This window comes from Acomys russatus, chromosome 1, assembly GCF_903995435.1.
Source record: "Acomys russatus chromosome 1, mAcoRus1.1, whole genome shotgun sequence".
Lineage (NCBI taxonomy): Eukaryota > Metazoa > Chordata > Mammalia > Rodentia > Muridae > Acomys > Acomys russatus.
The window spans coordinates 79,385,738-79,398,062 of NC_067137.1; the positions used below are offsets into that span (position 1 = coordinate 79,385,738).

Below are 12,325 nucleotides of genomic sequence, written 5' to 3' on the forward strand. Positions count from 1 at the left end.
AAGCCAGCCTGGGCTTGACTAAGGGTTTCAGGTCAGCCTAGACTATGCAGCGATACTCTACTTAACAACAACAACAAAAAAAAAAAAAAAAAAAAAAGAATTTGACTTTTTAATATTAGAGGGATAGTTTTAAGCCAAAACAAGATTTATTACAGCAGAAACTGACACAGACTTTAAATGTTGATATTCTTGAGCTATATTTAAAGAACAGAGAGGCTCAGTCACTTCAGTTAATTACCAAATATTCCAAAATTAATAATGAAGTAATAGCACTGCATGCAGCATTTGTGGTGACGACTGTTGGGTCCGTAGTATCAGCTTCTTGGTGGTGTGTCAGTGCAGTAACACAGAGGCTCCATCTTGGTGCAGGGGTGTGCTGTTCAGGAGATACTCAAGAGAAACCAAGGCTCTGGGAGCTGAGGTCCTTGTGCTCCACAGGGCATGGCTGTCTGATATTGTAATTTTCAAATATGGTGGACTGCCTTCATAGCTTTATCCTGGGATAAATGCATTTGGACAGCTCTGGAGATTTCAACTTAAACTTTCCCAACATGCAGATTTTCTACTTTTATTCTGGTTTTACTTGTTTTCTCCTTTAGACATTGGCTGATGATGATAATGATGATACACGCAAGCACTAACTTCCAGTTAGTGATGCCATAATGGCACTAAACAGAGTCAATAATTTAAAATATCTTCTAAGATTAGCTTGTAGGTTAAAGGTCAACTTTTCAAGGGAGTCCTCTTAGTGTCTAGCTCGGTGGTAACCTCGTTAGGAGAACATTCCATTTATACAATCAAGGGGGGAAAAAGCCAATCTTCCAAATTGCCACAAGAATTTGATAAAATACCAGATTTACTCAGTTAAAACTTAGAATAAAGTAACTTTAGTGCCATACGGTGTTGCTTTAAAGAGAGAAGAAGTAAAGTAATAAAAATGAGCAAGAAGGAAGAAGAGAGGGGAATGGAGACTGGTGTTGAAAGGAGAGTTTAGAAACGCAGGGCCGACGTACTGGATGGACAGCTTCAGGATGGGGGGGGGGGCGGGATGCCACCGAAAAACACACACCAAGAGCCAAACGCGTGAGACTTTCTGCTCCATATCCTTTTGCAGTTTTGCTTTGTAAGCACACATAGCATATGTACCAAGAGCAAACAATGCAGCAGCTTTGATGCCGCTCAGAACCTTTGATCCAGCGGTGTGTATTTACCTAGCGTAGCTTTTACTCTGAGATAGAGTTTTGAACACAGCGGCCAAGACTTATGAGTGTAGAGGTGGTTGTAAAATCCTAGGTAGATTTTATACTATAACCGATTTAACAACAGCTTAGCTGAGCACAATTTATGGGTCTCTTTCTATCTTGAGGAAGAAGGGCTTACACCACAGGAGACTTAGAAAGACACCTACTGGATTATATGTCCACAAATAACAGCCCTATCGAACAGCCTGCAGTGCTGTGACTCTCGTTAGTGGGTACTGGGGCAGCAGTCCCTGCGTAGCGGCACTGTGAGAAGGTCAGTTCACTGTGTACTGACTTCAGAATCTACTAGGGTAACACCACAAAAAGAAAGCTCCAGGGGCTTTCAAGCAGTTTTTAAGGCCTGATTTCATTCCCAAATGTAAGGACTGATCTTTCTTCTGTTTATTATATCCTTTTGCCACCACAAGGAAAAAAGTCCCATGAACTCAACATGCTTATTACAAAGTAGTAACCTTGGTTATGTAAGAAGATTGACCTGGCACTTCATAACTGCTTTGGCTGCGTACATCTTTAACCGTGTATTAAAAAGATGCTAGGAATAGAACAAGGCCTGCTGCCTGGATATTCAGATGCCTTTGGGAACACCACCTACAACACGGAACACAGAGTAGAGTACTGAGGTCCATTTTTTCAGGTCTCCCTCAGCACAGACATCTCTGAGCACACCACCTGAACACAGGTAGACAAACTCCTAATTACCTGCTCTTCCTCTTTCTTTCCTCCCTCCCTCCCTCCCTCCCTCCCTCTCTCTCTCTCTTTTTTTTTGAGGGGCGGGAGCTGGCTGGGGATTGAACCCGCCTATCAGCATGACCACTGAAGTATGTGCCCTATTTTGTTTTTTGAGATGTAGTTGCACTAAGAAGCCCATGTTAACCTCAAACTTGTGATCTTCCAGCCTTTGCTGCCAAGTACTAACATTTTAGGTATGCATTGTGCTTGGCAACAACTACATTAGTGCTGACAATTTAGAGTGAGATTAAAAAAAAAAAAAAAAAAAAAAAGACTACGTAATGGTTTGCTTCTCGGCACACCTGCATGCTACTGACCAGGATCTGTGTCAAAGTCTGTTCTTTGTGTCTGTGGATACTTGAGTGGCAATAGAAGTTTCCTTCACCCCAGGAGAAAGAAAGGAGCAGAGCTATGGAGGGAGCAGACTATTCCTCTGTAGTTCCATGTCCCTCCTTGGTTCTGTATGTCAACCCTGGGCTTTCTGAGACAGATTATGTCTTCATATTAAATTACCTTTCTTTTGCTAAGGCAAGTTCTAGTCAGCTTCTGTTACGTGTAAACAGAAGTCACAGCTTTACAAAACATATCAAGGTAAAAATATGTGTAGGTAAAATAATTTTAGCATCAAAACAGTTGCATCAAGCTGGGCATGGGTGATATGTGTCCATATTCTAGCACTCAGGAAGGTATTCTGTGCTACACGGTGAGACCGTCTCTGGGAGGTGGGAGGGACAGGCTTTGTGGCACAATCTGTAATCCTAGCACTTGGGAGGCAGAGGCAGGAGGAGAATGGAGTGCAAGTTCATCTTCATCTACATATCAAAATCAAGACTAGCTAGTCTCTAAAAATAAAAGAAAGGGGGGAGGGTAGGAAGGAAAGAGAGAAACAAAGAAAGAACCCCAATGTTATAAACTTTATGTCCACCATCACTGTTGCTTTCTGGGACATTAGACTAGAGGGAAGAGGAGCAGACTATTGGTAAGTCTAACTCAATGTGTTTTCTTTTATTTGGGGTCTGTATATGCAGTGTGCGTACATTCTAACTCAGTTTATAGAGAGCATTAAACTGCAGTATGATCTAGCCCTTTGACCTATCTCTGAATTGGTTCATAGAGTCCTTAGAGTAATTCAGTGCATTCCTAGCTGGGTGTGGTAGTGCATACCTGCAATTCCAGTACTTGAGAGGGACAGAAAGATCAAGAGTTCAAAGCCAGCCTGAGGCACAAAAGACCATATCTTAAAAAGAGGAGGAGGAAAAAGAAAAAAGAAAGACAGAAAAGCAGGCAGATACACAAGAATGTATGAATCATTTAATATATTTTTCCAGACTATAGAAGTCATTTTTCTTTTTCTTTTTGTTGTTGTTGTTAGGCAGAGTCTCTCTGCACAGTCATGCGGCCCAGGCTGGCCTTGAACTTGCCTTCCAAGTGCTGGATCACAGATGTGTATGACCATGTGGTGCTAGGAGTAGTTTTTTCTTTCTATGCTTTTTTTTTTTTTTTGAGTCAAGGTTTTTCTGGAGAAGGAGCTGAGAGTGCTACATCTTGATCTGCAAGTAGCAGCAGGAGACTGTCACACTGGGCATAGCTTGAGCTTAGGAGACCTCCAAGCCCATCCCTACAGGGACACACTTCTTCCAACAAGGCCACATCTACTCCAACAAGGTCACATCTCCTAATAGTGCCACTCTCTATGGGCCAAGCATTCATATACACGTGCCCGTGGAAACCAAACCTATTCAGACCACCACAGCCACTGGGCTACATCTCCAGCCCCTCTGGCACACCTCTTACTTTGCTGAGACAGTCTCACCATGTTGCTCAGGCTGGCTCTGACCTTGAGATCTTGTTGTACTGGTTTCTTGAGTGCTGGATGACGGGAATGCACCGCCTGGCCTGATGCCCTTCTTTTGGTAGCACTCACTAGTTGATACTGGTTCTATTAACAGTTTAGCTATAATATGCTGTCAAAATACCTTTAAGAAACTCTGAAAGGAGGCAGAAGCAGGCGGATCTCTATGAGTTTGAGGCTACGTTGGTCCCCAGAAGTTCCAGGCCATCAAAGCTACATACTGAGACTCTGTCTCAAAAAAACAAAAACAATCTCAGAAATGGTGAATAGGATGAAGAAGGATAAAGGGGCTGGGGCACGAACAACAACACGCGTCAGAATAAAACCCATTATTTTATATGATAAGTAAAAAGAGTTTTTTTCCCTTTTGTTTTGTTTTTGAGACAGGTTCTCAACTATGTAGCTAGCTCTGGTTGTTGTGGAACTCACCATATAGACCAAGCTGGCCTTGAAAATAGTTACTTTTTAAAAAGCATTTCGGAAAGATTTATGCCTTTGTCTGATAGTTCTACATTGATAGTTACACTAGATTCTCAGGCCACACCGTGATATATATATACACATACATACACACGTACATGTGGATGTGTGTATGTATGTTTATGTATATATGTATATGGTATATTATTTTAGGGATGGGGATACTAAATGGGATTCAAACCTCACAGAATTTTGAGTGTGGGAGGAGCTTAGCAAGTAGGTCTCCCCCTCAGCTGCACACAAGCCTGAAACGCTGCTGAACCATGACTCAAGAGTGGTGGTACATGCCTGTGATCCTAGCAGTTTGGGCAAAAAGACTGCCATGAGTTTGAGGCCAGTCTGTACTCCATCTGGGTTCTGAGGCAGGTTGGACTACAGTGTGAAACACTGTCTCAGGAAAATCAAAACCAGCCGGACAATAAAACAAACAAAACCAGAATGCTTATGAAGAATATGAAAAAAACCCAACCTTGACTCTCAGATATTTAGTCTGCATTGATCTGGGATGTGGTTTCAAAGCTCCTCAGGTGATTGAAATGTGCAGTCAGTGCTAAAAGCCATTGGTTTAGCCACCTTCCTGAGTTTACCCATAAACACAATAATTCAGTACAGAGAGAAAAAGAATGCCAGGTGTGGATTTTTTAAATCTTAATTTCTTTAGCACTTGGAAGGTTGAGGCAGGAGGATTTTGATTCTGGGGTCAGTCTGGGTTACATAATGAGACCTTGTTTTAAGAACTAAAATAAAAGCCCTCGTTGATGGTGCATGCTGTCATCAGAGGCACTCAAGAGGGCTTTATCTATAGCATGAGTCTGGGGCCAGCAAGATGCTACCGGAGACCCAATCATATCATCACTCCCTAACATAATAAATAAAAACAATCTTCATTTGAATTTTTTCTACATTCATTTCTTGAGCTTAAGAGCTTGCTCACCTTTTTCTGGGCCTCAGTTTCTTCAAATGTTAAGATGAAGAAGATGGAATTGCTTGATTGATTGAAGAGAGATATTTTTCCCCTGATAGGAATAGAAAAATTGATAAGCAAGATGAGTAAATTACCCAAGTAATCCAAGAAGGGTTAGGCAGTAATTTAAGAATATAATTAGCTGGTCTAGGTGTCATGCCTCTAATGCCAGCACTTGGGAGGTGGAGTCAGGGGGATCAGGAGTTCAAAGCCAGACTGGGATACAAGAGACTCTGCAAAAAAAAAAAAAAAAAAAAAAAAAAAAAAAAAAGAAATTAAGTAACTCTATTAACATTTATAAATGAAAGTGATTTTGTTCACAAGTAGGACTTTTTATTTGTCCCTAATAAAGTTCTGGGATGTAGACAGATTCTTGGACTGGTGGTTCACATCCATCAGCTTGTTCAACTTTAGCGCCTGTCTTATTGATAACCACTAGTTTTCCCGGGACTAGCACCTTCACCATGGAACTCCATGAACTTTCTCAATTCAGACTTGGGTTTCTTCAGCATTTTACTTTTATAACAAATACATTGGCCACGTGGTGGTGGCGGCGGCGGCGCATGCCTTTAATCCCAGCACTCGGGAAGGCAGAGGCAGGTGGGCAGGTGGATCACTGTGAGTTCGAAGCCAGCCTGGCCTACAAAGTGAGGCCAGGACAGCCAAGGCTACACAGAGAGACCCTGTCTCAGAGAAAAGGAAAAAAAAAAAAGGATGGACAGCTTTCTTCTTGCTGCCTTTTACCAGGTGCTTGTTCTTGCCAACTTCTCTGGTGCTGCTCAGGGAGGCAGGACGAAAGTACATTGTCCAGTTCTATGTTGAGCTTCAGTTTTTAGTGTTTTTGTTTTCATTAAAACACCTTCTAAGTTGGTGTATCACAATCCTGTTGCACTAAGGCAGAGGATGGTGAGTTGGACAACAGCTTGGGCAATCCTTCTTCCCCAGTGCTAGAAGTATAGGCATCTAGTCTCCAAATTAATTTAAATTTGGGGTTTTTTTCTTTTCTTTCTTTTCTTTTTTGGTTTTTTCGAGACAGGGTTTCTCTGTGTAGCCTTGGCCACCCTGGACTCACTTTGTAGACCAGGCTGGCCTCGAACTCACAGCGATCCGCCTGCCTCTGCCTCCCTAGTGCTGGGATTAAAGGCGTGCGCCACCACACCCGGCTTTGGCTTGTTTTGGATCCTTCATCTGCTTAAAATAATTAATAAAACAGAATACCAACTGAGACATATATTTTGTTTCAGAAACACAAATGGTTTTGAGGAGAGGAGGCAGGAGAATTGCTGTAAGTTGAAGGCCAGGCTGGACAACTATGGGGAGTGTATAGCTCAGAGCAGTTGGCTAGCCCACCGCCCACATACTACCATGGGTCAGGGCCCAGGGTTCAATCCCCAGGCCTGCAAGAATAAAAATGGCAACAGTAACGAAGTGTATACATGCAAATGCTAGTTTGTTTGTAAAATATTTCTCTGAATGCAAGTATTATTTTCAAAATCGAAACATATTTTTCTTTTCCTGACACAGAGTCTCACAATATAGCTCTGGGAGGGACTGTGTACTCCTTGTGTAGACCAAGCTGGCTTTGAACTCACACAGATCTGCCTCCCCTGTCTCTGTGCAGTGATTTGAGGGATGTGCCGCCATGCCTGGCTGAGTTTACTGTTTTTGAGACACTGTAGCCTAGATTGGTTTTGAACTTGCTGTGATCCTCCTGCCTCACCGCCCCCCCCCCCCAAGTACTGGAATTACAAGAGTTAGCCAGCAGTCCTGGCTTAAAATTTTACTTAAAAATTGGTGCCAATATTCCAGGCACAGAAGAACAAGTACCACTTCATCTCACTCTTGTCAATGTAATATAAAAAGTTGGCTTCATAGGCAATGGAGAGTAGAATGGTCATTACCAGAAACTGGGGAGAATAGGAGGGATTGGGGTGGGAAGTGTTGACCAATGACTGTGTTGTGGATAAGACCAAAGAGCCATGCTGTGATGGTGCTAGTCGGTAGACAGTAAGACTCAGTTGCTGAAGATGCCTCATGTCTTGATTACAGACCATAAGGGAGTCAAACTGAAACTGGGTAGGAAGCATTCTCCTTGTTGGCGACTCCTTAAAGTACTGGAAAATGCTAGGCAGGGTGTTGGGGGACTTACTCAGCTGTGAGCCCTTTGTGCAACCATATTGACTGACTAGGCAAGATAAGCCTGACACTGCAACAGTGGCAATGCTATTATGAGAGTAACAAAATTTCTGACTAGAATTTATGCCTACTCCACAGGAGGGCTTTCATGCCTGATACTGTAAACCTAGCCATGGTCCCCACTGGGAAAGCTACTGCTGGTGCTTTGTTAAATAGACCCACCTATCAAATTAACTGTTTAGGCCTATAGTCTAGTGTTGTGGTCAGCAGTGACTGTATAGATTCATAAACAATACCTCGCTATTATCTCCTCCAAGGCCCAGGGACTATCATGGAGGGATGTAGGAGCCTGGAAGAGAGGGAGAGGTATGGAACGCTGACTTTCAGCACGGCATGGCAGAGCTGCTGGCACTCACGAACTCACAACAGCTATGATTGCCCATATGACATTGGGCATGTGAACCAATATCCTGTCCTGGAGGTAGGGAGGGGCTCATGTGTCTCTCCTCGTCCCATTTTATATGTAGCTAACAATTCAAAGAGGGAAAAAAGGCATGCTTTAAGTGGTGTAGACACTGGTTTGGTGCCCACGTTCCTGTAATCAACCCTAATGAAACTCACCATGACACACACACACACACACACACACACACACACACACACACACGCATGAGAGTAGAAGGGGGCCTAGTTGAAAAAAGAAAACTAGTGAAAAGGGATTAAGAGAAGGTAACAGACACTGAGTCTGATTGAAAAACATTAGGTACATATTTGAAAATATCAAAATGAAACTGATTGTTATGCACAATTAACATAATAGAAAATTCAAATAAAGATCATTTCCCAGAAGGAGTCAAGAAAACAAAATGTCTTATCTGTGGTATGGTTTAATAGTTGCCTATGTTATTACCACTTGGAAGTGTTTTGATTATATTAAAATTTACCTTACTTTGTTTTGAGACAAGGTCTCACTATATAACCTGGTCTGCCCTGGAGCTTGTTGGCCTCAAACTCACAGATGTGACAGCATTACCTTAAATGTTTCTAAATTACATTGTATTTGGCGTGTATGCACCTGTGTGTGCATGTATGTGTCACTGTGTGCTAGTGGAGTTCAGAGGAAAACTTGTAGGAGTAAAGTTTCTGTCTTTCGTCTGGATTTTAAGGATTGAAATTCAAGTCAGGGTTGTTGACAAGGGCTTTAACCACTGAGACATCTCAAGTAGCCCCAAATTGACCTTTTTTTTTTTTTTTTTAAAGAAACATGATATACAAAATTTGAAATTCTCACTATCAGTGACTACATTCTGGCTATTGTTGTTTTGTACTATAATTACTCTTTAATAATTTATTATTGAGGCTGGGGAGATGGCTCAATGGATAAAAAGCACTTGCTCTGTAAACAGAGGTATCAGAGTTCGAATCTTCAGTCAACACCCATGTAAAAAGCCTGGTGTGGCTTCAAGAACCTGTTGTTCCATCAGATCACACCTATAACACCCCACCACCTATCCTGGGAGGTGGAGGCTGGAAAACAGTAATTCCAATTTCTTCCTGCACTAAACAGGGAATTTATGGCAACCCTTTTCTATCACCTCATCAGGTCTGGGATAGGCATGAGCCGCCATGTCAGGCTGGTGCCTTCAAATTTTCTTGAAATTATAAAATAAAAACATACACTGTTAGTATTATAAAATAAAAAATGTATTACCATACATTGTTGTAGCAACTTTTTACCTTTCCTGTTTTTTCCTCCTTATTTGATAAAGCTCACCTTATTTGAACCTTAACACTCTCCATTTAGTACAAAAAGGTTTGCTGGGCCAGCCAGATGGCTTAGCAGATAACAGTGCTGGTTGCCAAACTTGATGCTTTGAGTTTGATACCTGGGACTCACGGGGTGGAAGTAGAGAACTGGTTTTGCCAAGTCGTCCTCTGACCTCTGTGCACACGCACACTAAGTGAAAAAGCATTTAAAAATAAAAACGAAACCCAACTACTTTTCCTAATTGTGCGTGGAGATCAGAGGTCAATTTAAGGGATCTGGTTCTCTCCTTCCAGCACACGGGTTCTGGGGACTGAGCGCACACTCGGCGGCAGCCTTTGCTCACATAGCTGTCGGCTCCGACACTTAGTTCGTAAGAAATGTGGGTGGTTCTGACGAGACTTACAAAGAGAACGAGTTTAAACGTTGCAAGGCAGGGCTTAGGAGCAAACTCCAGACTAGTAAAATTGCGAGCTACTTTGGCGGATTTTTTGGAACACCAGCCTCCCACGTGTCTTCCAGGAAACTGAAGGAAGTGGGGAGGCGATGGGTAAAAAGGAGACCCGGCGCTGGAAGCCTCGGATGAGCGGGAGGGACCTCGCTCAGGGCGTCGGGAAACAAGTTGGGAAGCGCGGGTGGGGGCCTTGGCCCCGAGGGCTGAAGAAAGCCCACCCTGAGTGGATTTGATCCCCTCCTTCGAGCGGCGAAGGAGAAAAATCGAGGAGACCCTCGCGGAGCGACAGGTGGGCGCGCGGCCAGCCGGATGCCAGCGGGTTCCGCGAGGCGGCTCCGTGAGCCCTCCGAGCCGCCGTAGCTCCGCCCCCGGGCGCGTGGCGCCCGTGACGTCAGGCGCGCGAGCCACTCTCCTCTCGGAGGTCGCGCTCTTCCGAACGGTCGGCCCCGAGTTGGCGCGTGCGCAGTCCGGGAGGGGGAAGTGAGGCGGTTTCCTCGGCGCCTTTTCCGGCAGCGGCGGCGGCAGAGCTGGGAGGAGGAGGAGGAGGAGGTGGTGGTGGAGGCCGGAGGGAACCCGCGCTTGGGGCGGCGGCTGGAGGTAAACCTCGCGGGTCGATCCCGAACGGCGGGCCGCGTCGGTCTCCGCACCCTCGGAGTCCCGACGGTAACTCCCTTCTCCCTCTTCTCTGTGTCCCTGCAGGCAGCACCGAGTTCCCGCGAGGATCCATGACCTGACGGGGCGCGGGAAGCCACGCTCCTCGTCGGGTGACCAGGCGTCGGTACCGAGCCCGGTGCTTGCGGGCCGGCGGGAGGGCCGCAGTCGACCCACCACCGCTTGCCGAGGCTGCGGCGGCGGCGACGCTCGCGCGGCGCCTGCGGGGGGGAAGGGCAGTTCCGGGCCGGCCGCGCCTCGTCTCAGCAGGGCGGCGGCTCTCCCGGCGGCGCAGACGCAGGGCCCGGGCGGCGGGCGATGCCCGAGTGAGCGAGCGAGCGAGCGAGCGCAGGCCGGGCCCCTGCCCGTAGCAGGCAGCTTCGCGCAGGCCGCAGGGCGTCGTCGCGGCGGGGCGGCTTCGTTTCGGTCTCCGGGCGGCGGCGGCGTTGTAGGCTTTGAGGGGACCCGGGACACCTGAATGCCCCCGGCCCCGGCTCCTCCGACGCGATGGGGAAGGTGCTATCCAAGATCTTCGGGAACAAGGAAATGCGGATCCTCATGCTGGGCCTGGACGCAGCCGGCAAGACAACGATCCTGTACAAGTTGAAGCTCGGCCAGTCGGTGACCACCATTCCCACGGTGGGTTTCAACGTGGAGACGGTGACTTACAAAAACGTCAAGTTCAACGTGTGGGATGTGGGCGGCCAGGACAAGATCCGGCCGCTCTGGCGGCATTACTACACGGGGACCCAGGGTCTGATCTTCGTGGTAGACTGCGCCGACCGCGACCGCATCGACGAAGCCCGCCAGGAGCTGCACCGCATTATCAATGACCGGGAGATGAGGGACGCCATAATCCTCATCTTCGCCAACAAGCAGGACCTGCCTGATGCCATGAAACCCCATGAGATCCAGGAGAAACTGGGCCTGACCCGGATTCGGGACAGGAACTGGTATGTGCAGCCCTCCTGTGCCACCTCCGGGGACGGACTCTATGAGGGGCTCACATGGTTAACCTCTAACTACAAATCCTAATGAGTATCCTCCACCCATCCCCCCCGGAAGGAGAGAAATCAAAAACCCATTCATAGGATTATCGCCACCATCATCACCTCTTTGAATTGCCACTCTCTTTTTGAATCTGAACTCTGGAGTTACTGTTCTACGGTTTAGTGGGGTTGGGTTTTTCTTTGTTTCCTTCTCTCTCTCTCTCTCTTTTTTTTTTTTTTTTTTTGGCTTTGCGATAGGATGCTCTGATCTGACATTCGACACGAATACAGTGCTAGATGCTCTTATGACTTCCAGCAAACGGGGTGGGGTAATAGCAGCTCTTGGTAAAGTCCTATATAATAATGGTTTGATTTTTTTATTTCAAGAGAATATTTTTTCCCCAATGTATGCTTTTTTTTTTTTTCCTTTTTGCCCAGTTTCTTATCACTTGCTGTAGATGGCTTATTTTGCATTCATGCAGACTATGTTGCAAGTCTGTTTCATCTAGTAAACTGAAAATTATTGCTTAATCAAACTGCCGTTTGTCTTTTATATTTAAGGCCTCCCCCCTTCCTTGTTAGCTCTAACTTTAGTAGTTTCAAATGTGACCTTTTATAACCGAGACCAGTATGGTAGACTTAGCCCACAGTGGCCACATAATGAGTAATACCAGTGTAATGTTCCAGTTGCACATCAGTGTGTTAAACAGGTAATGTAAGAAATGCCTTGAAGTGTCAGCTGCTAACGCGCATGAGTAGGAGTAAAACCCAAAGTTCCCCTTCCATAGCTGACTTCGCTGCATAAAACAAGTGTAACCTGTACAGGGTGCAGATCTTCTTCACTGCAGAGTTAGCAACTTGGCTGTTTCCCCCTCCGTACCTTTTAAAAGTAGACTCTTTCCAGAGAACGGAGCAATAATGGTGTACACCACACACAAATGAAATATTTGTAGATATTTTAAGTGACTTTTGGGCAAAACTGGAATACGTTACCTTGTTTCAAATGTCTTAAGACCAGTAGTTTTAAAATTACTAAACATTTA

General features: G+C 45.4%; 1 protein-coding gene and 1 long non-coding RNA gene across 2 annotated transcripts; one reads left to right on the forward strand and one right to left on the reverse strand.

Annotated features, from left to right (window-relative positions):
• Positions 1-1,787: 1,787 nt before the first annotated feature.
• Positions 1,788-9,805, reverse strand: LOC127189886 (uncharacterized). The gene is made up of 3 exons (XR_007830680.1): positions 9,595-9,805; positions 5,258-5,339; positions 1,788-1,850 (listed from the first exon to the last, which is right to left on the reverse strand). It is a non-coding gene; the product is annotated as an uncharacterized LOC127189886 (long non-coding RNA).
• A 927-nt stretch (positions 9,806-10,732) lies between these two features.
• Positions 10,733-12,071, forward strand: Arf6 (ADP ribosylation factor 6). Its single transcript, XM_051146931.1, has one exon. The coding sequence runs from the start codon at positions 10,801-10,803 to the stop codon at positions 11,326-11,328; it is 528 nt and encodes a 175-aa protein (XP_051002888.1). The 5' UTR covers positions 10,733-10,800; the 3' UTR covers positions 11,329-12,071.
• Positions 12,072-12,325: the final 254 nt, after the last annotated feature.

Excerpts from the sequence above, each read along its gene's own strand:
- Arf6 (XM_051146931.1), top strand. The coding sequence starts at position 10,801 with ATGGGGAAGGTGCTATCCAAGATCTTCGGGAACAAGGAAATGCGGATC.